This window comes from Larimichthys crocea, chromosome III (genome assembly GCF_000972845.2).
Source record: "Larimichthys crocea isolate SSNF chromosome III, L_crocea_2.0, whole genome shotgun sequence".
Classification (NCBI taxonomy): Eukaryota; Metazoa; Chordata; class Actinopteri; family Sciaenidae; genus Larimichthys; species Larimichthys crocea.
The window spans coordinates 30,566,176-30,589,630 of NC_040013.1; the positions used below are offsets into that span (position 1 = coordinate 30,566,176).

General features: G+C 40.4%; 2 protein-coding genes across 9 annotated transcripts; one reads left to right on the forward strand and one right to left on the reverse strand.

Moving 5' to 3' along the window:
- Window positions 1-1,121: 1,121 nt before the first annotated feature.
- Window positions 1,122-10,011, reverse strand: rmi1 (RMI1, RecQ mediated genome instability 1, homolog (S. cerevisiae)). Of its 4 annotated transcripts, XM_027278459.1 has the most exons (10): window positions 9,616-9,886; window positions 9,297-9,505; window positions 8,831-9,045; window positions 7,384-7,494; window positions 6,305-6,454; window positions 5,296-5,366; window positions 4,937-5,060; window positions 4,686-4,770; window positions 4,274-4,463; window positions 1,122-2,934 (listed from the first exon to the last, which is right to left on the reverse strand). In XM_027278459.1, the coding sequence occupies exons 3-10, from the start codon at window positions 8,990-8,992 to the stop codon at window positions 1,863-1,865; spliced, it is 1,965 nt and encodes a 654-aa protein (XP_027134260.1). In that variant the 5' UTR covers window positions 8,993-9,045; window positions 9,297-9,505; window positions 9,616-9,886; the 3' UTR covers window positions 1,122-1,862. The 4 variants fall into 4 exon arrangements, with proteins under 4 accessions (XP_027134260.1, XP_027134261.1, XP_027134262.1 ...); XM_027278460.1 differs by lacking the exons at window positions 9,297-9,505; window positions 9,616-9,886 and adding an exon at window positions 9,897-10,011; XM_027278461.1 differs by lacking the exon at window positions 9,297-9,505.
- On the forward strand, window positions 9,941-23,129 carry hnrnpk (heterogeneous nuclear ribonucleoprotein K). Of its 5 annotated transcripts, none has more exons than XM_019259898.2 (17): window positions 9,941-10,047; window positions 10,958-11,031; window positions 11,170-11,336; window positions 11,674-11,771; window positions 12,117-12,173; window positions 13,146-13,189; window positions 14,725-14,797; window positions 15,282-15,395; window positions 15,841-15,969; window positions 16,291-16,622; window positions 17,257-17,304; window positions 18,775-18,814; window positions 19,618-19,633; window positions 20,087-20,119; window positions 20,324-20,391; window positions 20,789-20,958; window positions 22,216-23,129. In XM_019259898.2, exons 3-17 carry the CDS (start codon window positions 11,279-11,281, stop codon window positions 22,244-22,246), a joined length of 1,311 nt encoding a protein of 436 aa, XP_019115443.1. In that variant the 5' UTR covers window positions 9,941-10,047; window positions 10,958-11,031; window positions 11,170-11,278; the 3' UTR covers window positions 22,247-23,129. The 5 variants fall into 5 exon arrangements, with proteins under 5 accessions (XP_019115443.1, XP_019115445.1, XP_019115444.1 ...); XM_019259900.2 differs by having other exon boundaries at window positions 15,288-15,395; XM_019259899.2 differs by lacking the exon at window positions 22,216-23,129 and adding an exon at window positions 21,918-22,209.
- Window positions 23,130-23,455: the final 326 nt, after the last annotated feature.

The following is a 23,455-nucleotide window of genomic DNA, read 5'->3' on the forward strand; positions in this document are numbered from 1 at the left end:
AAGTAAAGTGGATCTAAATCAGATAGTTGTGTTGTGAATGGTAGGTGTATTATCTTACAGTATATTATACTATAATATTAATTGTATTAATATTATACATAATATACTATATTACATAATAATATAGTGTAGATTTACACAAAGAGTCTACAGCTCTTTCCTGTAATGTTACTTTCATACAATTTTAGTATACCTTTGGCTTCTCTTATTCCCCTATGCAGTGTTTTCTCCAATTTCCTCTTTACCTTTCTGTTTCTTTTATTTCAGCCTGACATGAAACAGGAAACAGAAAAGAAACAAAATCTACACATTTACAGTAGGAAATGGATTTTCTCATATGATTTTGCATGGAGCTACTCACCATGCACATCCACCTGACAGCCTAATTACCAGTCAAATACATACAGAATGCTATATATATATATATATATATATATATATATACACACACTGTATATAATGAGGTATGGCTGTTGCATTACTTCCGTACCCACTGAGACAGCACTCCCTTCATTTCATTTACTCTATCACCCAAAATTTATTCCAATTGTATCTCCCTATGGGTTGCTTCTCTCGCCCTCCTCCCTCACCCCTCCATCGTATCCAGCCTCATTAGCACATAACAGGCTATCGACATGCATAGCAGGGTCCTGATTTAGACGTTCAACCTGATTAGCCCTTAATGATCTGAGACAAGCTACCTGAATGGAAGTGCACACAGTGGTATAAGACAATAGCATACACACGTGTCCTCCTGCATTAACACACGAATGTGAGCACGCTCACATGCAAACATACATTTCATGTGGTATCTTCATTAGTGTATGAGGACAGACGAGACACAAATTAATTTGTGTTGTACAAATTGTTGAGATGTTTCATATTAAAGAGATATTTCCAGACAATACTGCGGGGCGACTTTTAATTAGATTTATGTGTGTTTAAAGAGTGCATACTGCATTTAATAAAACTCGCTGCGCAGCAGTCTAGTTTGTCCAGTTATTCATCTAATCTTGTGGAATACAATACTCAGTTGACAAGAAGAAATGGAAAGGTAAAATTAGCAGAGAGCTCTTACTTCAAGCATGTTTTATCATTAAGCTGAGTGAAAGAAAATTATAAAACCTTCAGAACAAATTTATTTCAATATACAATAAAATACAGACAAAGCAACAATGTGTGGTATATGTATTCACTGAAGACAAAACCATAGATGAGTCTCTGTAATGAACAGAAATAATCAAAGCTCATGGCCTCTCCTTTATCCTCCTTTCCTCTCATTCAACTCTGGGGGAGTTTATTGAAGACTCACACTTGCCCTTGGATGTTCAATCATTTTTCAGTCAGAAGTAATGGATGTACTGAATGAATGCAAAGGCTGGCAATTCATTACAACAATCAGAATATGAACTCTTCCTCCACCGCCCCATTCCCTTCTCTCAGTTCACATGCTTTACATACTTTTGTTACATACAATTAAGTACAGATTCATTTTCCATCTGTAATCTTTTCGCATGGGAAGGATGCAGATTAGATGAATGAAAACATCTAATGACAGATGACAGAATGCCACATTCACATATAGCAGATGGGATGCACTGCGACAACTGCTTACTGATCATCAGACATCCAGCTCACACATTCTGCTCTCTAAATCTGAAGCAGAGGGGCAGGTTGATTACCAATCCTGAAAAAAAATACCTTCGTTTCATTGGATGAGGCAAAACGTTCAAGGCAATACTGATGCACAAAGTTGTATATGTCTCATTTTTGTTTTGTTTTCATCTCTGCTTAAGGGCAATATACTTCTCCACTGCATGTAATTTCTCTTTATTGCCCACTTCCCCTCAACCTCTCTGTATTTATTTTCTCCCATCTCTCACCCTCTGCTCCAGCTCCTGAAGAACTTTCTCATCGACAGGTTGTGCCTTAGTTACTACCGCTTTTCTGCCCTCTGCTTCAACTTCGATAGTCATAACACAGCACATGTCCACCAACTCTTGCTGACATCTCATCATCCCAGTGTCCAGCTCACCTCTGCGAGCCGGGTCTCGCTTCAGAGCCCCCTTCTCCGCCACAGAGAAACCCAGCAGGCCTGTCAGAACCTCGTCGGACAGCTCAACATCAAGGTAACCAGTTCCATCGGATATCGAGGCGCAGATACGCCAAAGGCCATTGCTGCTGCTCAACCTCCCCAAGAGAGTCACAATGAAAGCTTTGACATGGATCTTTGTGGTGTGCTTGTGTGGTTTGGACATCATCTCTTCCAGAAAGCACAAATATGTAAAAGGTGGAGAAGTGAGAGTAAGAGCAGTGCTTGAGGTGCAACTTTGCCCCTGAGGTGATACACTTTTTGATGAGTCACTGGTAAGTCGACCACTGGAGCCTGAAGTGTCTGTTTTGTTGGTAGCGCTCTCTCTGTCTCTACTAGGTCCTTGCTGAACAGGAAGCTGGTGTGCCCCTCCAGTCCTCTCAGATTGTATCTCTGTGATGAAGCAGTCCATGTCATCATCCATGAAGTCACTCTCATTGTTAGCAACAAATTCTGATTCATGCGATGGCTCTACAGATCTGGAGTTGCTAGAACCAAGCCATGACCCAGAGCCGTTCAAAGTGTGGGGTTTTGTTGCTCGGTTAGGATTTCCTGTTATCCTGTTGTTGTTCTGTGGTGCACTGCTGTCAGGAACATTTGCACATTCTTGAAAAATCACATCATCCAACTCATCCAGGGGAAGATCGTCAAAGTCTTCATCAGGAAATTCATCGTCCGCCATGTTGTCATCTGGGATCTCTGGCTCAATCAAGTGATCAGAAGGTAAAGGGTCAAAGAGGTCAGAATCTTCTTGTTCATTACCGTAGCGATGACCTTGGGCTGAACCACCTCTGTCGCTCTGGGTCATACCACTTCTGTGAGAGCGGGCAGAGGCTTCACTTCTGCAAATGAAGTTGGACTGAGTTAATATACAGTGGAGCCTAAAAAGTCTGAGACCATATTTAAAAAACCTTTATGTGAACATAGAAATAATCAGAAAGTTCATGAGTCATGGCTAAACTCGAGGTTTCTAAGAGGGCAGTGATCACACCATCAGAATATCAATAAATCAAGCTTAGTTCCCTAAGAGACAGAAAATAAACTTCATCATACAGATACAAAACTTGCTGAATAAAGAACACAAGACTTTAGTCAGGAAAAGTCCTATCAAAAGAAGGCAGTCTTGGTTGGTCGTGGTGTCAGAGGGGTAGTAGCAGTTTTTCTAAACTACTTGTGGTTAGTGATGTTAGGATCATACATTTTGATGATATTATTATAGTGGAGGAAAAATCGCACTTTCAGGACTATAATGCATCAACACTCCAGATGTATGAAATCACATGAGCCTTTTTTTGTTTTGTTTATTAATATTATTTAGGCAGTATTAGTAAAAATGAAAGATGGACACTGAGGTCAATAGTACATCCCATTTTGGTGAACGATGCATTAATAAAAAGAGCAATGCTTTTTTTCATGCTTTGTTGCCATTGGTATTTGCACTGAAAGCCCAACTCTGACAAATAACAGAAACACACTGCGTAGCTGAGCCTTTACAGTTTATGGAACCCTGACATTTTAAACAAAGGTTAATAGTGAAATTGGTTAATTGCTACATCCCTAATAACGGTGGACTAAGAAATACCAACATTTCACACTGTATGACTGGAAAAAAGTCATATTTACTGATGAAGCCAAGTTGGGTGTATGTAAAGAGATGACAGCCTGGCAGTGATTTTCCTCCTCTGAATTTGGACACCTGCACTGCACTGACTGGATTCTGATGGAGGAGAAATAGCACTTCATTCTGTAGAGCCATGCTACACCCTCTGGTTTGCCTCTTTGTGGAGAATTCATATTGCAACAGGATAATGACCCCAAACGCACCTCTAAGATTGGCAAGAACTACTTGAATAACAAAGAACACCTGACTGTCATGGACTTTCCTCCATAGTCAACTAACCTCAAACCCATTGAACATTTCTGTGGGCACCTGAAGACAAGCTTTCTGTGAAAGCACAAAAAGCTCTTTGGAAAGGGGTGAGTATATAAAATACTAAGATATTCTGAAATTCTACACATTTTTCAATGATTCAAGTTTTCACTCACTGTTGAGCCGATAGTATCATGTGTAATGAATAAAAACAAAACATGCAAAATAGAAGTATCTTGAATTGTGGTTTCTTCTGTCCCAAAGTCAAACAAAAGACATCATATAGATATCGCATAGACATCACCACCCACCTGGATGAGGCTGTTGAGACAAGGCTCCTGATGGAGGAGCTTCTCAAGGACTGCGTGGATGGCTCGCTGAGTGTCCCGTAGCCACTGTCTCGACTCGGTTCAGTCCGAGCCCTTTCCACCTCCTCCTGGGCCTCCAGACTGGCCAGCAAGTCTGCATCATCGAGCTCCAGGTCCTCCATTTCCTCGTTACCTAAAGAGAAAAAATTAGACATCATGATTTAGGCAAATTGTATAACATCAAGAATAAAGCAGACAGTTTAAGGAAAACAGGCTTTATGTCACATAAAATCAAAAATTCTAAACAAATTTATGCCTAACTGTTTAAACATTTTGTAAATATTTAATACCACCTGCAACCTTTGTAGCATGATCGACCATCATACAGTACATACACAAGTGCTTTTGAATATACCTTGTTGTCGTGGTGCCGGTGGGGCCTCCTCCCCCTCCTGCTGCTGCTCCTCAGGAAGTCCTAGCGTCCGACACAGCACCCTGCCCTGTCAGAGTAGTACAGAAATATACCACTGGATCTGTATAAATCATTTTATGGTGCACACTACTGTATAAAAGCTGTGATTATGTCTTTATCTTCACAAAAACAAACACACGAAAGACACATGGTTTTAAATGTACTTTGACAGACAACAGAAACCAACAGTTTACCTGGTTATTCCTGTCCACCAGGTCCTCCACCTCACCACCCAGGACCTTAACATTGGTCGGCCCCAACAAAAGCACCCCAAGTCTGCAAACAATCTGTCCCTGCAACTGCAGCTTCACACCAGGCCTGAGGGTCACAAAAGTCAACAATCCCTTATATTGTTTTTTTTTTTTTTTTAATAAATGGTACAAAGGTTCCAGAAAATCAATCATGCCTTTTTAATAAAGTGCCATGTGTGTAATCCTGGAAAGATGTAAAAAATAAAAAATGACTTAATTGTAAAAAGTCACAGTCTTTTTATGTCGGCAGCAGCAAAAAGATATCACAGTGCAGTTAAGTGTTTTGCAGATCAATTCTTAACCTGAGAGCTGCGCTGAGTGCAGGGATAGACTCGTACTCCATCGCCTCCAAGCTCTGGACTCCATCTGTTAGCTGCACAACAGAGACAGTGTATTTTACTGCACAGCAAAAATAATTATGGAATAATTTATATTCTCAAACTATTACAGAAAGAAAGTTATTGCTGCCTTCTTGATCTTATTTCTCTATAAGGAATTCTAAAAGTAGAAAAACAAAAACTGACACAGTAACAATTTTTACCTCTGACATGCAGTGCCCCCAAACTACTGCTGGTTTAACCCAAAAGTAAATTTGGAAATAATGTTTTTTGTTACGGCTTTCTGCAGTGATTCCAGTGCATTTCCAACTGCCATGGCTTTTTTTGCTCAAAAGGAGAAAGAAAGAGGAAAAAAGCCATTGCATCGTTTCTAAGCAACACCATTATTCTTGAGAAACCATAGAGCAGTGACAAGTGTAATACTTAAGGTGAAAATTACAGTCTGCGCCTTATATCCTGGCAATTTACGCTTTCATATGCTCTCACTGATTGTACCTGTCCAGTCTGATTCAGTTAGGAAGAGAAGCAGAAGCTTTCGTTATTCCACCCAGACAAACACACAAAGATTAAGCCTGGTTTAGATTAGGGTTGGACAGTTGATGGAGTATAATTGTACACACTGGTAAATAGTGAGACTGTGTTTATAATATCATAGACACTGCAGTCAGGGATAATGCAAAAGGGGTGCTGACATGTAGGTTTTTATTAGATCTAGATATCTAAGGGAAACCTGGCTGTAACCTTTAGTCTCACTAAAAGCTGTCAAGTGAAGTGCTACGAACTGTCATTTCTTGTGAGAGAATAAATCGAGGGGGGGAAAAAATTATATCTGCAAACGCTAACTCACAATGCTTATTGAGTATAAGCGCTGATGCACTACTTCAAAAACACTAATTTAAGGCATTTACTCATAATTTGTTCATTTTAGATGCACAGCATTGAAGTTTAGTGTTATTTCATGAAAGCTTTTGACCTGCAATAGCAGCATGCGCGTTGCTCTGGTTTCCCAGGGCCTCTGGGTGGCCTGTGTGACTGCAGACACCTCGTCGTTCGCACAGTCTGTGCCCCTCAACTTCTGCAGCTGACCATACGCAGGCTGACTGATGTCCAGTAACGAGTCAACCTAAAACACAGTCAGACCTTAGCACATGTTTCCTCTTCCCTGCATATTCATTTCTTAAATATTCATAAAAAATATGAACTGCATCTGGCTCCCATCACTGTATATTTGTAACCAACCAACAGTGAATTGCTCTGAAATCCATTGGTGTTTTGTTATCATATGATTATACGCAAATCATGCCTACATTTCCACACAACAGCTTATGTAGACTGCTATTTTTACTGCTACATGGTTTTCCTAATTTGTGTTGTTGTATGTGTTGTTTTTCCCTTTTCTCCTCCTTGTTCTGACGTCGGTGCATATGTGGTCCTCGGCATGCTGTTTGCATGTGTTAGTTTTAAACAAGGTTTGTTAGTGTGCCTTTTAAAAAAGGTCCAGTCCCTCCCACTCTTGCCAGCCATAAAAACAATTTTTAAAAAAAAAACCTCTTTTGAGTTTTCATCCTCTATAATTCTACAGTGTGTGTGTCAGATATTGTACCCCATGCTCTGTGCTTTGTTCCAAGCTATTTTCATTTATTCATTTTTGACATTTGGACAATTAAAGAATTTAGGGGATATATTTAAAGAATATGGTGGATTCGGAATATAATGTGCTTAACTATGTTTTCATTAGTGTATAATCATCTCAAAAAAAGAATAGTTCTGTTATTGTTACCTTACAATGAGACTTTTATATCTACAAATGCCACGGGTCCCCTTCCACGGTGTTGGCCATGTTTCTCCAGTAGCCCAAATAGACAAACTGAACACCATTCACGTTATTCGTGGCCACTGTAGGTTCTCCTTCACACTAAAGTTACCTTCTAGGCCAGCTCTGGCTAATTTATAATTTCCACTGATCAATGGGCATTGTCCCTAACATAAAATATAATAATAAAAATAACATGAAATATATAAACATGAAATATATGATGATCAAGACTGTACCTGCACGCAGAAGATGCCGCTGAGTTCAGTCTTCTGGGCCTGAGCGATCCCCTCAGGGAGAACAGGATAGTCTAAATCCCTCAGGTCTGTCAAAAGCCACTGGTCCAGTGCCTACAATTTCCCATCATACAAAAAAAGCATTTTACTCCTGTAAGACCCATTTTATTACAATTATTTGACGAGATTTTATATTTCACATTCACTTACGTAACATAAATGGCTGTCAAATTATGATACACTAAAAGTAACCCCTATTAGACCACCACTAGCCACAATTAGCTCTTGGTCAGATCCAATTTGTCTTCAGAAAAGTTTATATTCTTCAACAAAATGATTCAGAAAATAGCTATAGACATCACGGGGACGTTGAGGCTTAGTGACTCAGTAGTGTCATAAAGTTCCAGCAGAAGTTTGGTCCCTTATTTATGACCTGAATATCCTTGTGCACATCTTTCAAAAAGCACTCTCCTGGGTTTGGATTGGGTGACCATGTGGTCCACTTGAATAAACTGACATCATTGTCATGTTCCTGGAACAATCAGGAGATGTACATTATCCTGCTCTAGTTTATATCTGAATGAAAAAATAAATAAGACTTTGGCAATGGAAGGACACAGCTGCTCAGCAACAATATTTAGGTACGCTGTGGTGTACAAATGATGCATAGATGCAGTAAAGCATACCCCCACATGACGCCACCACCAGCTGGTACAGCTGACACTTGGCAGGATGGATTCATGCTGTTTACACAAAAAATTGTCTTGCTATATGCATGTTGCAACAGAAACCAGGATTTGTCAGACCAGGAGGTGTTGTTGCACTCCTGGGGTCATGTGGGGAATAAAATAAAATAAAATAAAATAATATACTATACTATACTATAGGGTTTTTACTCTATCTGCCTAAAGCAGAGATGTTGACCATGAAGGTGTTGTTATACCAATAAACCTAAACTCTGATTAAAGCCAAAATCGAACAGTTTTGGGCATTGAGAACCAATGCACCAGCTGTACAGTTACACCTAGAAAGATATTTTAATTATTGACTCATTGTTGATTATTTTATTTAATTTAAAGCAGCAAAGATTTGAAATGTGTGCTTGATTATAAGGACTATAAGTAATAACAATTATTGAAATTGCAGATTATGGAGCAAGATATTTAGTCAAAACTGGAACACCAGACCAAAACCAGTTACAACTAGGAAGGGGTCAAAGTTCATCAACCAGGAGTTAATGGATGGCTAGAGAAAGATCAAGGAGGATATTCACAGACCATTTTGGAACCGAGGCAGGAGTAACCATCTTCCCCCTCCATATATTATCACATGACTCACGTTCCATGCTTAAATCATGTCATAGCAACTGAGCTATCATGATAATTGAGGAAACACTACACTGTGATCATCTTTCATGCAGCTGCACAGTGAAGACAGACACCCTGTCTACCTGTTGGTTTACTTGCTGCTGTGACAGATGACCCGCTCCTCCTGCCTCTTCTTGTAGCCACTCCACACAGGCCTCCAGCCAGGCAAAGGGCACCTGGATGTGCCGGGAGGACTGCAGCCAGGCCTGGGTAGCACGCACCACTGCATGAATCTCAGGGGCCATCCTTTAGCTTTGTGTGTGTTTCCACTTAGACCACTTTCTCCAGTTATCTACAACTACATATAGACACACAAACCTAACATCCGGCTATGTGACAAAGCTTTAGCCAACTATTCAATTAACAGAGTTCAGTTACACATATTTAAATTGTATGTTGCAGTCCAAATAGTTCCAACTTCAAATTTTAATCGCACCAAAATTTCAGTGAGATTTTACAAGGTTTTAAAAAGGTATATCATCTGACAAATGTCAACTCTTTTTTTTTTGCAAGTGAGTATAAAAGTTAATTTAATTCATGGCATTGCACCCTGCAGTCCTAGAGGCTTAAAGAGAGCTTCATAAGGGGTCATCTTCTCTCTGTATCTCCTAAACCAATTGACACCAAATCTTCAGAGATTAGATTATCGTGATGCGAGAACATAGGAGAATTGGCGTCTATTATTTTTTCAGTGGTCGTATAAGCATGGATAAGCCCCGTGTCTCTGCAGATGGTCACGTCCAGGGGAGTAGTAGGTACTATGGAGGAGAGATCGAGTGAGAAATGCATGCAGGAATAACATGCGGCAGAATTACAAAAACATAAGGAAAAGGTAAGTGTTGCTATAAGTGTTGTTATATACAATTACCTGAGAGGCATGGAAGCTGCCTCCTCCACGAAGGGTTGTGGCATGCAGCCAAGGCGCCAAAGTTGACTCAACACAACTTTTTCAGCAATGATGCCACTGTACCTCAGCTTTGTGTCCACACTACATGCCCTACACAGGCTCAACTCTTAACAATTGTGCTTATACTATCGTTAAGCCTCTCGGATCACACCTTATAAACAGGAATATCTCGAATAGCCTGACTTAGTCACTGCATCCGGAAAGAAGGAGCCTTATCGCAAAGCTTTCAGGAAACGCCTCACCTCTTGTGATTGACGTCCGCTCTAGCCAATCGTGACCCTCGGCTGTTTGAGTTCCTTTCCGTTCGACCAATCAGCACACTCGAGCTCAACTTGTACGTTTCCATGTTGAGTGGAGAAGGAAAGGGGGGACGTGCGAGGTGTTGCACTGCAGGTTTGTGTTTTGACGATATATTTCATGTTTTGCTGTACCCTGGGCCTCTTGCAGGTGACGTGACGGTGAAACGAGTCTCCAACAGTCACTTATTTGCCATTTTTTAATGCGTTCATTGCTAATTAGCTGGCCTGGCTAGCTCCTCTTGTGCTCAAGCGAAATTATGGCAACATGGCGAAATTAGCTTCACTGCTAGCCTGGTTGACTCGGGTTGGTCTTTTGTATTGCCCGATTGGCAATGTTTGATCACCAGACTCGAGTTAAATCACGATGTCGTACATTATAGTCAACTAGTTCAGCGTTTAAAAGAGAGTAAGGTGGACTGAAATGAATCTACTAACGTTAACCCCCTAACCCAACAGTTTACGACGGAGCTAGCGGAGCTAACGCAGTTCTCTCTGGGCTAGTTAGCCGAGTTAGCTCCAGCGAGCTAACACTAACACACAGTTAACGATTTAGCTTAGCTCAACGGTCGATAAGTTAGCATCACCGGGCCACTTTCGGTTTGGCCACTGTCAACATTTAAACCACTCATATTAAAGTCCTCAGTTATTAAACTGTAAATGAAAGTAATAAATCGCCGCGTTGTTTTTTCTCGTCAAAGTTATCAGTAGATATTAACGGTTTGTTGTTATAGTAACCGATTAGCTCATCTCCTCTTGACCGTTGGACCGTTGGCAGTCGCACAAACGGTCATGTTATTGTCACGATGTGATTTTTATTATAACAGTGTTGTTTCCCCCTTCCACAAATGATCCGTATTATGTTTTGATCCGTATTAATTGATCATTTTCAGTCGCAGCGGTTCAAACACAGGAACTCTGTGTGATGCGTTTCAAACTTTTCTATCTCTGTGTGTTTTTTTTCTATTACATTTCGGTATTTTAACTAGCCTCTCCCTCCACGACAGGTCGCAGCAGCTGTTTGGTCCTTGCTTATTTAGTTCCGCCTATCAGCACGCCCTTGTCCCTGCAATAAATATCGGTGAGTGCCAGTTTTCTGGCAGGTTTTTTTCCTCTCGTTCTTCTCACCATGTTATCCCCTATTCTTGTATAAACCGAATCTTGAGCACGAAGATTGAAATGCCTAATTTCCCTTTTCCCTTTATTGCAATGCTGACAGACTACCACAGCTCACAGGGGCCAGTTTTCTACTGCTCCATCCCTGCTGCTGCTGCTGCCTGTTCGCTGGACCGAGGTGCCCACTACATTTCTTCCGCTATCAGAAGACCATGGAGACAGAAATTGAACAGCAAGAAGAGACTTCATTCAGCAACACAGAGACTAATGGTATGAAACATAGCTTTACATCACATTGTTGGTTGTGTTCTTTAAGTACGTCCGATTATTAACATGTTTTGACAAATCTATATGCATAAAAAATGTCTGTTTTGTAATAAAGGAATAGAAATGACAGGGTTTATTTATTTATTTTTTATTATTATTATTTTTAATTATGATCAAATTCACAATTGTGTTTGTTTTCCTAGAAGCAGTAAAAAAAAAAAAAAAAATCTGTCTTTCCTAGTTTTGCACACAGTAATCTGTTTAGGTGATAATATGAAAACAGAGTTTGAATGTGTTGTGTATGTGGGGATGTCAATGTGTTTTTATCTCCTCGTGCCAGGTAAGCGCCCTGCTGAGGATGCAGATGAGCAGAAATCATTCAAGCGCTCCAGGAACTCGGACGAGATGGTTGAGCTTCGCATCCTCCTGCAGAGCAAAGTAAATCAGCTCTCCTTTCATTTCACATTTCACGTTGAACCGTTCTGTGTTTGTTTTGTATTTTTTTCCCTCTTCCTTTTGTCCACAACCTCCATAAGAATGCTGATTTTAGTACTCACTCCATTTTTCATGGTTTTCCTTTTGTTGCCCTGGTCACGTCTCTGCCTTTTTTAATAATTAATTTCCACCTTTTATTGGAATCTCATTGGTATTTATACAGTCATTGTGCTTTTCTGGACATTAATTGTAATCTTCTCTTGTCTGTTAATCGCAGTACCATAGTTAATATTTTCTCATTTATGTGTTATGTTTTCAGTTTTTAATATGTATTCAATGTATTCTCAGAATGCAGGAGCTGTAATTGGGAAGGGTGGCAAAAACATCAAAGCCCTCCGTACAGATGTGAGTACATCTATTTTATGCACCCTGAATTTTTATTTTGTTTAGCATTTTATTTTTTACTCTTTATTTTTCTTAGTCTCTCAATACTACACAGCCTCCTCTATAGGACAGCAGTTATTTTTTACATTTACACGAGATAAAAACTTATTTTGCTATTTGGCAATGTTTTCTTCTGTGGAAACAAACGGTGTGGTTAGCTGTTGCCTGAGATATTATCCCTCTGTTCATGAGATGTTCTGAAAAACCCTTTGGAGTTGGTTTTATCTTTTTTTTTTTCTCTCTCTTCTTCAAATGTAGAAAATCATCATTTGATTGCCTCAGCTAAACTGGCCCTTGACACAAAAGTCCAATTCCATGTCAATTTGTTGATAATTTATTGTAACAATGCTCTTGTGGCAACACTGATGCTCTTGTTAATTTAAATGTATGGGCACAGTGCAGTGTTCATGAGGTCACCTGCAGCGCCAGCTAGCATAGTTTTTTTCTTCTTCTCTTTTTTTTAGTGTTAAAGAAACTTGACTAGTTCCTAATTCATTCAATGTCATTGCCTTTTTCTCTAGCCCTCCACAATTTGTTCTACCCCTCTTTCTCACTGTCTCTGGTCCAACATTGAACTCTTCATGTTCTTAATATGCCATTACCCATTTTCAAATGTTATATTTTCTCCTTTTCTCTCTTTGACAAATCAATCTCTGAGAGAATCAAATTAAAGTCACATTTGAACAGTGTAGAGCCTGTATATTAAAAATGTATTCCTCTTCCCTCTTCCCTCTCCCTTGTTTATTATTTTACTGTTGACTTTTTTGCCCACTTCCTCCTCTGTTGCCCATGTTCTGGATGGCCCCTCCTGCGCCCGCCCACCTGACACCCTGGTTGGCCCTGTCCATAATCGTGCCCTGTCCCTAAATGGGCGCCTTACTTGATTGACATCTGTGCTCGAATGGCCCTGGCCCCTGCCCATGCCACGCCCAGTACAATGCCAGTGTGTCAGTCCCAGACAGCAGTGGGCCTGAGCGGTATGTCCCTAAGCTCCTCCCTCTCACTGCCTGACTACAGGTCAAACAAACAAGAAGAGATGAATAATAAATAGTCATCCTGCCTCTGTCAAGTCACTGTATTTTAACCTACCTGTTCTCACAGTATTTTTAGCCTGAAACAAAATGCCTAAATGCGTTCATATCCAAATCTGCCTGTTGAGCCTGTAAAAGCCACATCCTTTATATGCCATTTTTAAAGTCACGTCAACATTGAAACTTAGGCTGGTGTTATCAGGGTTTTTCCACAATCTGCCACTGTCTTTTTTTTTTTTTAAATCTTTGCTATAATCTGTGCAATATGTCCGTGTTTTTTGTTGATTTAATTTTCATTAATGTTTATCTATCCTCTTTATCTTTCGCGTTTTCACCTCCCTCCCCCCTCAGAGTGGATATACTGGTGTTCTAGTTTTTTCGTTAGTTTCATAAGCTCACCTGCTTCTCACACCATCCCATTCTTTCTTTGTGATGGCCCCCCATTATACTGATATACTCTTATTGTCCATCCTTTCTGTAACGCAAAAGGCAAGCTAGAACTCAAGTGTCATTTGTGTGTGTGTGTGTGTGTTTTTCCTTTCCTGTCTACTGTGTCATCTGAATTTGGTTGTTGACTGCTGAAGCTATGGAAAGTACAGCTAATCTGTCTCTCATCTCTGCATCCTTTGGTTTTGTGTTTATCGCTTCTCCCATCCCCTTTAAAAAAAAAAAAAAAAAAAAAAGCATCAACTCCAGTGGTGGCAAACTTCATTTTTCATGGTATAATCTGCTCTGTTACTCTTCCTCAGCTGTCTACCATTCTACTTCCATGTACAAACAGTGCTTAAGTTCTCTTGATCAGTAAATTCATTGTATTTATTTTATTATGTCACTAGGTGGGTGCAGACGACAAAATTGTATTTACAATTTATAGAAGCAGAATCACTGTCCAAGTGCTTTGCAAATGATAAACATAAGAGCGGATTCATTGATTTTTCTCTGTCTTCCCTGATCTTTTAAAGTTGTGTCAGGCACCTTATTTGGGGTCTTTGTAGTCAAAGTCTTTGTGGTGTGCATCCACCAAGCTTTTATTCTTTAGGACTTCTAGAGTTCTCTCTGGCACCATTGGTGCTTATTCCTGCCAGATTCTCCTCAGGCTTCACCCTCCCCGTCTTACCCCTTCAGTGGTCACCAAATGCAGTCACTTTTCTTTGGGTCCCTTTTTTATTTTGTCTCTTTTCTTCCTTTCTCTGGACAAAAGACTGTTTTCTTTTCATCGTATTGTTTGGGTACCAGCGCTTTTCCAGTTGCAGTATTAATTAATCAATGACATACCATGAAAAGTTTAGAAAACACTGGACCTCAACAGTTCATTTAGCTGCGTTAGTCTCAGATTATCTATGGCAAAAAGGGGATATCATGAATTCTCTGATCTGAAATGTTGTTCCCTCCCCTCCATGGGATGCCTTGCTGGCTCCCCCAACCCCACCCCTCTCTGTGTGGCTGTGCTCTGCCTCGTCATTGGTGGCTGAAATATGAAGCATCCTGAGCATCAGTGCCGACATCGAGACAGTTGGAGAAATCCTTCTGAAGATTATCCCAACACTAGAAGAGGTGAGGACTTGTTGAGCTTGTTTACTTTCTCTTCATGTCAAGCCCAGCTGGACCCAGTAAACTGAACTAATTATTTGGCAGTGCAAACAATGGTCAAAGTTAATTTATCACTGTCCATTGTAAATTTAAAATAGTGTGGCAGAGGTGCTTTTTAGTACAAATTATATTTACTGTGCTTGCTGCATTTGTGTATTTTTCACTTGCAAATAAGTGGTTTAGATTTAAGGTTAAGTCTCCTTGTGTCTGCACAAGGCTGTGTGTTTATATGTACATTTAATTGGTGAAAAATTAACTTTCAAGCTGATTTCAAAACAATACATAGAGCATGTGCCATTGACTATCTGAAGTATGGTAATATGTTGTTACTGTCATCTATACACCTTAGACATTAACTTGCCATTATGCGTTGCAAAATCCAAAGTCTTGTTTTCAGAGAACTAAACAGATTGTATCAGAGCACTAACCTGATAAACGTTTTCCTCAGTACCAGCAGTACAATGGCATGGATTTTGACTGTGAGCTACGTCTGCTGATCCACCAGAGCCTGGCTGGCTCGATCATCGGCGTGAAGGGAGCCAAGATCAAGGAGCTCAGAGAGGTATGTTGGTACAATGGATGGGGATCAGCTCTCTGCAGTTAAATTGGTTACAAAGCTGTTTCCAGACTAAAATGTGTGAGTAATGTACAACATGAATTCTCACAGCCTTCTGTCGCTGCCAAGTTTTCAGTTGTAACAAAAATGCATTCTTTGAAATGGCTGGATTAAACCCAGCTTGAGGTGCCCATACAGGATACACATTTTCTCCTTTGTTTTGTTGTTTGTTGAATTAATTTCTTAACTGTTGCTTTATCTTTTTTTTGTCCTGGGCTACTTAATGTACCTCAGAGGTGTGGCTTACATACAGTACATTTAAATACCCATAAAATGACATAGTTGTAAATTTGATGGATGAAATGTTTAAAGTGTGAACATTAGAAACAGTTGTGTAGCAGCATTTTCTTTTCTTGTGCTCCTCATGTGCCTGTGTCTAATGTGCCCGCAGAACACAAAGACCAGCATCAAGCTGTTTCAGGAGTGTTGTCCTCAGTCGACTGACCGGGTGGTGCTGGTTGGCGGTAAAACAGAGAGGGTGGTGGAGTGTATCAAGACTATGCTGGAGCTCATTGCAGAAGTAAGTATCCTTTTAAAGAGGTTGAGAGGCTTTTTTTTATTTGCAATGCAACTTATTGAATTTCTTGTCTGATTTAAAAAAATAAATAAATAAAAAAAAACTTGATGGTTAGCAATTTGAAATGCAAGATACGCAAATTGAAAAAGATGTCCTCAAGATGTCTTGCTGCATCTGATTTTGAATTTAGTTGGAGATGCATCAGAGAATTGAATATTCTTTCAGAGAGATTTTCTTTCATGTTGAGAATACTGGTGCTAGTTGATGGATTAGCTGCGATGCCCTCGAGCAGGTCAGGATATTTCCCTCTGTCCTTTCATTTAGGCTCCCATAAAGGGCCGTGCACAGCCCTACGACCCTAACTTCTACGATGAAACATATGAATATGGTGGTTTCACGGTGATGTTTGAGGAGAGGGGAGGCGGTCGCAGGTTAATGGGTGGGTTCCCCATGCGCGGGGGCAGGTCCAGCGGTGGAGACCGCGGGTTTGACCGAATGCCCTCCAGCAGAGGAGGACGTGGGCCCATGCCTCCCTCCCGCCGAGATTATGATGAGATGAGTCCCCGCCGAGGTCCTCCCCCACCTCACCCGAGTAGGGTTTCCAGGGGGAGTGGCCGTGGACGCAACATGCCCATGGGACACCCACACAGAGGAGGGTAAGATATGAACATAAATGATCTACAGTGTGGTTTCCTTGTCAGTCTCCTGCTGTGCTTTTTCTTTTACTTGAATTCATGCATAAACAAGTATCGTCACAAGGCATGGCCACTTAATTAATGAGTTTGTAAGTGATTGTTCAACTTTTTGCCATAAAACACAAGTCGGTTGCAATGGGTATGAGGTCGATGCCTAATACAGATCAAAATCTTATAAATTATTTGTTTTACTTAACACTGTAGTGCCAAATGATTGCATGATCAGCTCATCAGGTTGATGCTGAGGGTCCTTTAACTCACGTTAACCTCTTGAGTTTGATATTTTAGAGCTGCTTAGCTCTGTTCAGTTTAGAGTTCCTCGTCTAGAGCACTTGCTTGCTTTTCCTACTGCATCTGCATATACAAAGCTTATTTATTCTTTAGGTGCTTATTTGCCATTTAGGTGCATTGTGTTCATAGATTCACCATTCTTGCTTAATTCATAGGTTAAAGTGAGTCCAGTTTGCTGAGTGTCACACTGTGTACGCCTCTGGAAACATTTGTATTCATGGTTATCATTTCATTAATTTTCTGTGCTCATCAATGTATGTCTGGGTGTGTTTGTTTCTTTTTCCCATCTCCATCTTGCCTACAGAGATGATCGTTACTATGACTCGTACCGTGGCTCTGATGAAAGGTCAAAGTAAGTTTCTGTCCCCAAACCTTTGCCTAAACCACGTAACTAAAAGGGATACTTCGACATTCTGTCACATTATATTACTTGCACCTGTCCCAATATTGTTAGGTGCCCTGTAATGGTAATACACTTAAGTAAAGATTCTCCATTGACACAATTGGTTGATGCTTCCTTTTTAGAGCAGCATTTACTCTTTGGTCTTTGTGAGGAATAAGTCATTTACTATTGCTGACAGGTGTTCAGCATAATATTTATTCACAAATGTGACAAATGATTGGCCAAATTAAGTTTTAAGTGTTGAGGTATTCCTATACGTCCTATATTTTGCTACTTTGTTGTAGATTTTTTAATATGACTAGTTATCCACTTCCTCTCATGGCTTGTGAGAAATTAACTCTTGCCCTCCTGTCATATCTTTAACTCTTAATAATAACTACTGCCTTACAAACATCCATTACTCTACAATCTGTTTGCTTGTATTGCCCTAGCCTCTTTCCTTTGTTAATAACTCATCAAATGTACTATTCACTTCCAGTATTTCCCACGTTGAGAGAATGTATTTGTGGTGGTCTGAGGGTCATGTGCTGATTTGAAGCTGAGTCCCCTGCAAAACATGTTTTCTCAGGCTGCTTTGAGAAGTACATACAGTTGCACATGAACGCAACATTCCTGTAGCCTTTAACAGTTAGTTTGCATTTTTAAGTTTAGGCCCATGCAGCCATTAGAAACAGAGATTATAGTATATTTTTATTGGGTGTCAACTAACTATTTTGGTGGGCTGTTCAGATAAATTCTAAAATGTGAAGCTTCGCACTCTACAAACCAGAATGTTATCAATCCCTGACCTTGGTTTAGTGTCAGCTGTCTGCAGCCAGATAATATTCATGGGAATCAAACTAAACTAAAATAAGGCAGATACTGTTTGGAGAAAAATAATGTCAGAGCATACTTGAGATAAAGGGTTGATTGCTAATATTTTTGTCATCCTGGCTCATGACACCAATATGCAATACACTATGGTTACAGAAAAACTGTGATATGAAGTTATGTTGAGGCTGTAGTTTACCATGACTAATATTTGTACACGTATGTATGAACAGTACCAAATCAATCCAAAAACATTTCTTCAGCTAATTCCTTAATTTTGAGCTCAGTTTTGGGGGGAAATCAACAGCCCTTAGCTCTGATCATCATCACCACCACCTGTCACTTCTCTCACTATAACACTGTCAGAGCTGTTCCTGTTACTGTGTGGGAAGATGGCTGAGAGGAAATGTGTTTATACTGTAATCTTGCTCAGCGTGTGTGCAGTTTGACCTAGACCAGAAATTTCCTTTGGAATGTTGTCAAGCTTTTTTTTGTAAGCATTTTTTTTCCTCTTTCCACCCCCACCCACATTTCTCTCTCTCTCTCTCTCTGTATCCCCCCTCACTCTCTCCAAATTTCCCTCCCTCCATGGCACTGTTTCACCACCAGTGACAGAAGAGGCAGACCGGATCGCTATAGCGATAACATGGTTAGTGACCCTTTGCTAAATTCATGCAGCTCTCGCTCTAGCATCTCATTGGGCGTTAGCATATTGGTTGGCCCTACCACTAGACAATATGCTGTGATTGTCTTTTGTGTTGTAATGATGATAGAGCTTTGTTGACAATACAAGCATAGCTGGTCACTCAGGTACACATGCGTGTGCACACACTCATCTGAGCCATGGCCATGCATCCATGCTAGTTTTGGCATGGTGTAAGCCTTCCCACCAAATGACCATAATCACCGCAGCCGGAGACACCCCATAATAATCAGCTATAATTGCCCTCTTACTGTGTACTTTTCACGGCCAGCCTGTTTTTCCTGCAAAGAGAGGGAGGATGTTGGGGGTAGGGAGGGTGGGGGTGGCCATGGTTGGTTGCTAGGCAATAATAACGCTTTGTTGACAGACTGGAAGGTCTCTCTCTCCTTCTCTCTCTCCCTCTCCGAGAGCTGGCAGGATACTGCCTGCCGTTGCTCGGCAACAGCTTTTTGAATTGCCTGTTGCCCTGGTGACAGCAGCAGCTGAATAGGAGGTGAAAATGGGGGCTGATGGAGATGCAAGGAGAGACGGGAAGGGGGGATGGATGGAGGGAGGGAAGGAGGAGGAGTCTGGGTTATGGATGAAAACTGGGTGGCTTTTAGTTGAGTCTACTCCATGGACGAGGCTGCTGCATCATCCATACATTTGTGCTCACCGTCCTCCATCCATTCATGTGCGATCTGTAGAAAGATGAAGGAATCGGCTTTTTCTGTATGTAACCCACTTGTGTTTCTGTTTGTCTTTCACAGAGCGGAGGTGGATATGGTAAGTACTGAGCCTCGTGTTTTTGGGGGGGGTTTTTTTGCATTATATTTGTGGCTTCAAGGCTGTTAATGTGCCTGAGTGTGCAGGCCTCTGTGTTCTTTTCTCTGTGCTATAGTGTCAAGCATTTTGTCTGAATGGAATGAAATGACAACCTGGCTCGACTGTCATTGAAGCTCACATTAATGTGTCTTGTCTGTTTTACAATGTTGTGCGTTTTTCTAGTAAAATTATATTTTACTGACATTTTTCTCTGTTTACATCATATATCATTCAACAGTTTTCTTCAGAAGAGCTGTTTAAAAAAAAAAAAAAACGTGACCAGTCGTCCATATGTTTCAGTTTCAGTATTGAGATAGGACATTTGAATTTTTGTTGTTTATGAAGACACAGACATGACTTTGTCTTCATCTTTATCACTGAGTTTGTTCTTTCTTGCTTGTCTTCCTTGCTCAGACAACAGTTCCTCCTGGGATAGCTACCAGTCAGGTAAGTCTACACTTTATCAATGATCGGTATCCTTAGAAAAAAAAAAAAAAAAGAAAAAAGCTAACCCATGTGTGATAATGTTGGCAGTCAAGTTTGATTTGATTTGATTTTTAGTGCTCTACTTACTTCCCTCCCTTTCTGCACTCCTCTCTTTCCCTGCTTGTCTGCTTTGGTCTTCCCCTCACCCCTCCCTCTTGTCATCAGGTGGACGTGGCTCCTACAATGACATGGGCGGCCCTGTCATCACCACACAAGTGACGATCCCCAAAGATGTGAGTACACGACAGCAGCTTCACATCAAGATCAACCCACCGTACCAGCATGTCATACATAATAATCAGGCAGTCATAGCCACATGTGATCATGTCATCTGCACTCTCTCATCCAAGATATGACATTTTGTCATGGGTGCATATCATATAATTTATCCCAGTATTCCAGTTGGTAGTCATGTTGTTCAAGGTTGTGGTAGTCCTTTAGTGTTAAAAGTAGAATTATTACTCTTTTTATATTTTCACATTGTGTTAGAGTATTTGACACTATATTCTTGAACACGTCTGTAAGTCATGTTTTTTTTCCCCACACCCAGTGCTTAAAATGCTTCTACACATTCTTATGTTTTCTTCTCTCCACCACTCTTAACTGTCTCCTCGGTACCCCCAACAACAGCTGGCTGGCTCTATCATTGGTAAGGGAGGTCAGCGGATCAAACAGATCCGCCACGAGTCTGGAGCCTCAATCAAGATCGACGAGCCTCTGGAAGGTTCTGAGGACCGAATCATCACCATAACTGGCACCCAGGATCAGATCCAGAACGCCCAGTTCCTTCTACAGAACAGGCAAGTTCTGACATGGCCTCGTCGTACACGACTGACATCCGTCTTTTTAGATGTAGAATTTCTTGATTCAGCAGCCTAGTTGTAGTTGAACCCTTTTCCACTTGAAATTGTGCTCATCAGTAATTCTTAGAGTCGAATCCTCTGAAATGGTTCTGGGGGCTCTTTATCTGGCTTGAGCTGTTTGGTTGCATCGTGAAGTTCATGTCTTCAATCATGGAGTTTATTGATGCAACCTATCATAGAAAAGAAAAGTGCAGTCTTGTATTACACATACTTCAGAGATGATTACATTATTCCCTCTTTCATATGTATCTATATATAGCTACATATGAAAGATTGGAAATGCATTGAATGATTTTCTGAAATTGCATCCTAATACTAGTTGACCCACTTTTAGTTGGGTTATGCATTTCTGTTGCCTGCTGTCTCTTCACTAACTCCCTTCCTTTCTTTCCCATGCAACCTGCAACTAGTTCAAACCTTCCTCTTGCATGAAATGGCTGAGAAGGAGTAGGCAAATGTAACAGTTGTACATATTCAGTAACATTTTTAAAAGGTCAATGTGATGCGTCTTTGACTGTCACATCTGTCCATTGAATATGATTGGTAGAAAAAAAAACTGTCTATTTGCCATCTAAGCCGTTTCACTGTGAAGCAGGGAGTGGATTGATTCTTCCCCTGGCTGCTGCTGTGTGGAAGACTAGTGATTTTGTTGTTTTTAGTTAGATCAACCGACAACAAATCACAGTCTGCCAAATAGCACGGGCCCCTCCTCTTCTGTCTCCCTTGGCAACCAGTAGGCACGTATAAATACACACTACTTCCTTGTTGATGCTATCCGAGCTTAGCCCCGAATGCTAGTACAGCTTGTAGACCTGCCGCCGCTGTCTCATGAGTAGTGTAGTGTTGCCATGGTAACTAACCCTGCCTCCCTCTTCCTTCCTCTCCTCCTCCTTCAGTGTGCTGCACCTGCTTGGACACAAGGACTAACCACACCCCTCTTTCCCCCCCCCCTTTCCTCCTCGCCCTCCTCCTCTTCCTTGCTCTCCTTCCACCACTTGTTTCACCTCTCCCCCCTCTTCCTCTCTGCCTGTCCTTCTGACTCTCTTCCCGCACTGCCTCACCAACCTTTTCTCCCAAGACTTCATCCTCCCACAGTTGCATAACTATATATTTACACAGTCAATTTACATCAACTTGTGAATTGTATTTTTCTTCTTGTGTATTTTATTTATTTTTCCACTCTTTTTATTTCAGTGTGAAGCAGTACTCTGGTCATTTGCTGTAGACCCAGGAGACTCAGATTGAAGCAGACTCAGATTGCCCCCTACCCCCACCCCACCCCCTCAACCTTTCTGCCCCTGTCCAACATATCCCTTTCAGACTATTATTCTGGATTGTGGGTGTCTTTTTTGAATTTTATTTTTGTATTTTTTAATGAAATAAATGTCCAACATTCCTGTGCATAAAAGAAAATGTAGATGTTCTGCATTTTTAAGAGTGTAGTCAATTAGTTTATCAGATACACTTATGCTTTTTTTTTTTTCTAACACTCACATCTATCAAAATATTCTTCAGTCTCCTGACAGACAAAAATAAACATAACCTTTATTTTTTCTGATGGTTTTGTTTTTTTTATGAATTGTATGTGTATGTTTGTGTCTCCGGTTTAAATCTGTCCTGTGTGTGTACGCGTGTGAGCATGTCAGCGTGTGTGGGTTGGTGTGCTTTCTGTTGTCTATATCGGTCCCCTCACACACAGTTGTACCACATTTAACATTAGCAACATGCAGAATGTAAAATGTTTCTTTTCATATTCATATTTTTTGTTTTTGTTTTTAGAGATATGGGAAATTTTACTCTTCAAAATGGATTTTGGGATGTTTAAGTTGGGACTCTTGTACACATGAAATCCAGAACAGTCTGGCTAATTTGTAATAATATCCATGGTAATAATGTGATGAAACAAATCTGATCACTTGCGTAATTCCTCACAAATGGAAACATGTAGCTCTGCATTTGTTTTTGATATGTTATTCGAGATTTGACAAATTATATTGAACTACTCTATTTTGTCCCTACAATTTCTTGTGCTCTACACTTGTTTGCTCTCCATGCTGTAGACTTCACATATTGTAAAATGAATAAAGATGGTGCCACTTTTTACTGAACCAGTTTGCTTTTTTTTTTGTTGTTTATGGCGGCCAGCTTCTTTGGTTTTCATGGTCCAGCTAAAATTTGTTTTATTTCAAGTTTCAAATTTGTTCAGCTATAAAAAGTGATTTATAGTTTTGTCTAATGTGAATGAGAACCCATGCATCACAAAAACCTAAAGCTCAAGCTGCAAAAATATTAAAAATACTATAAGGCAAAAAAAGCTGTAATCATTACTCAAACCAATGGATTATCAAAGTTTTTGCCAATATGTCGTTATAATCATTTAATCCTTATATATTATATAAAACCTGCCAACCATGTTCACTTCCCTGGTAGGTGT